Here is a 2,500-nt window from a genome sequence, read left to right on the forward strand (position 1 = left end):
CACTGAAGACAAAATTCTCGAAAACTGTGATTGTGTTATTCAAGGCAAAGAAGCAACCCCGAGAAATCCTCAAGAAAGATATAGATTGGTATGATGCAAAAGTACAAGGAAGCAATGGATCACTCGGAAGTGTTGATTATCAGGCGCAAAGACGGGAATTTAACAGACTGAAATGGAAGCAGACCAACAATGCAGAAGTCCCATTTATATGCAACAGTGAAGATATTGCAGAAATGTCTTTTGCCAGTTGGTGTCAGGTGGCTGGGATTTTTTTGTTCCCTCCTACACATCTGTCTGACCATTGACACCATATTGACCAAGCTGGAAGGAGTTTGTGATGGTGATTTGCCCAATAAATCCAAGATTAGAATAAAGAACAACACCATAAAGTGTCTGAAAGCACTGAAAAAAATCCAAGAACAATCAGAAGTATTTTTGATTTTGCAAAAGTTCATTTCATGTGCCGGCGTTCTGCTGTGAACAGCAATGGAATGACTTTTCAGAATTGCTATTGAAACTTCAAGGAGGTATGCCAGGATTGGCTGTGAACTTGGCTTTCCTAGCAGCTACTTCTCGTCCATCAACAGACATCTGTATAATGCAGATGGTACACTTCTTCCCTTGGCTGTTGATCATGATAGCGTCGATGAAGTTGCAAAGATCTTGAAAAGAGGAATTCGTGAAAAATGGCCATACACACCAGCCCTATTCAAAAATAAGGAGAAGCACAATTTCACTGCAGAAAAACTGTGTAATCTGAGTGTGAAAGATTTAATTTCCCAACATCTGACCACAGATATGAAGTTTGCATACTTGGCCTATGATATGCATGAAATCGATATGTGGAAACCCAAAAGTTCATTAATACCTGGCCATAAACAAAACTGTGAAAGACTGATTGTAGACATGAAAAATTGTGAAGACATAAACAGAATTGCTGTTGTAACAGAAACTAGAGAACGGCGCAGTCGGAGATATGGCAATGTAAACAGAGGAGTAGAATGAAAATTATATTGTATGCAATATATAATGTTCCAAATAAAATCATTACTAGAATCCTTTCCTTTTATAGCCTCTTGTTAAATAGAATATGTTACTTCAAATAATTTAAGCGAAGTGAGAAGTCCGAGATCCAAAGCATGCTCTCGGCGACCCAAGCCCGATTAGGTGGGAGAAAACACAAAGTAAAGAGAAGTCAAGCCTACTAATTGAAATATTAGTCTTATGGCAATTACAGAACTTTATATAATATTAATTTATAATAGAAATACTTTTAATGCAAAAATATTAAGGAAAAGTATAATATTGAGGTATTTTAAAAATAAAATAGTTATACCGACAACAGAAAACGAGGCGTTATTTGTCGTTCGAAGCGGTGTTTAAATCATAATTTTATCAAAACTTTCAAATGAAAATAGAGAATGCGAGATATTCTTTGATTTTAATAAAAAATACATTTCCAAAATCAGAAAATTCATAGGCGCCTATTTCTTAACTTGCCCCCGGGATTCGAGCAAATTTTAGAAAATCAACAATTATTGAAACACCCTAGTGGACATGCCCTGGCTTCCTACTAACTCCTGCCCCCGTGCCCCCTGGGATTAATGGGCGGCTGTGGGGAGGCAGACTGGCAAGAAAACCTTACTGGCAGCAGAGGGAAGGGAAGGGCTACTGTCCCTCCTTCCCAGCAAGTACGGCGGGCTGTGGGTCCCTCTGGGTTGGCGACTGCTGGGACTTGCGTAGTGAGCGGGGGTTACCCGTCGTCCCATCTGCGTCCCAGCGGCCAACAACCTAGCGTGAGGCATGTGGGGCAAAGCCCCAAGGACCTCCACAAGTGGATTATGAGATCTGCAGCCAGCCAAACCCCTCTATATGGGTTGGCGTCAGTAGGGATGGCAGAGGCAGCGCCCACCTTGAATGACTGCCTGAGGTTAGACCTCAGTTGGGCTGTCAGGGTGGGGGCTTGGAATGTCCATTCCTTGTGACAGGACGATCGGTTACCACTACTGTCGAGGGAATTGAAGCAGTTAAGCATTGAGGTGACTACTCTCTTGGAGGTGAGAAGACCTGGCGGCAGCACGATTAGTGTGGGTGGCTACACTTATTACTGGCCACCATCTCCAGGGAGTAGCCATAGCAATCTCCAGCAGACTTCAACCCTCGGTAGTTGAGGTCACTTCAGTTGATGAATGTATAATGGTATTGAGACTGAAACTTACATTCGGCTTCATGTCTCATATTGCTGTGTACACTCCTACGGATGTGCATAAACTTGAGGTGAAAGAGATGTTTTACCCCAAACTTGCATCTGTGACAGACAGCTGTCCTCGGCGAGATGTTCATATTGTTTTGGGTGACTTCAGTGCAGTATCTGGCTGTGATTGTCTGTCGGTCTTCATGGTTGATGCTGGCAGCGAGAATAGCCTCCTTTTCCGTGACTTTGCTAGGCCCCAGAAATTGAGTATTTCTGGCTCTAGTATCAGTGTTTTGACCTGCATTA

The 2,500-nt window shown here is 42.4% G+C and overlaps 1 protein-coding gene across 1 annotated transcript in view; it reads right to left on the reverse strand.

The window, feature by feature from the left end:
* Positions 1-2,495, reverse strand: part of LOC125035360 — a 42,546-nt gene extending 40,051 nt beyond the window's left edge. The window contains exon 1 of the mRNA XM_047627697.1: positions 2,296-2,495. Coding sequence (XP_047483653.1) covers positions 2,296-2,308 — 13 coding nt within the window. The 5' untranslated portion in view covers positions 2,309-2,495. The remainder of the gene's footprint in view (positions 1-2,295) is intronic.
* Between the last annotated feature and the right edge of the window lie 5 nt (positions 2,496-2,500).

Source organism: Penaeus chinensis, chromosome 19, assembly GCF_019202785.1.
Source record: "Penaeus chinensis breed Huanghai No. 1 chromosome 19, ASM1920278v2, whole genome shotgun sequence".
Taxonomy (NCBI): Eukaryota; Metazoa; Arthropoda; class Malacostraca; order Decapoda; family Penaeidae; genus Penaeus; species Penaeus chinensis.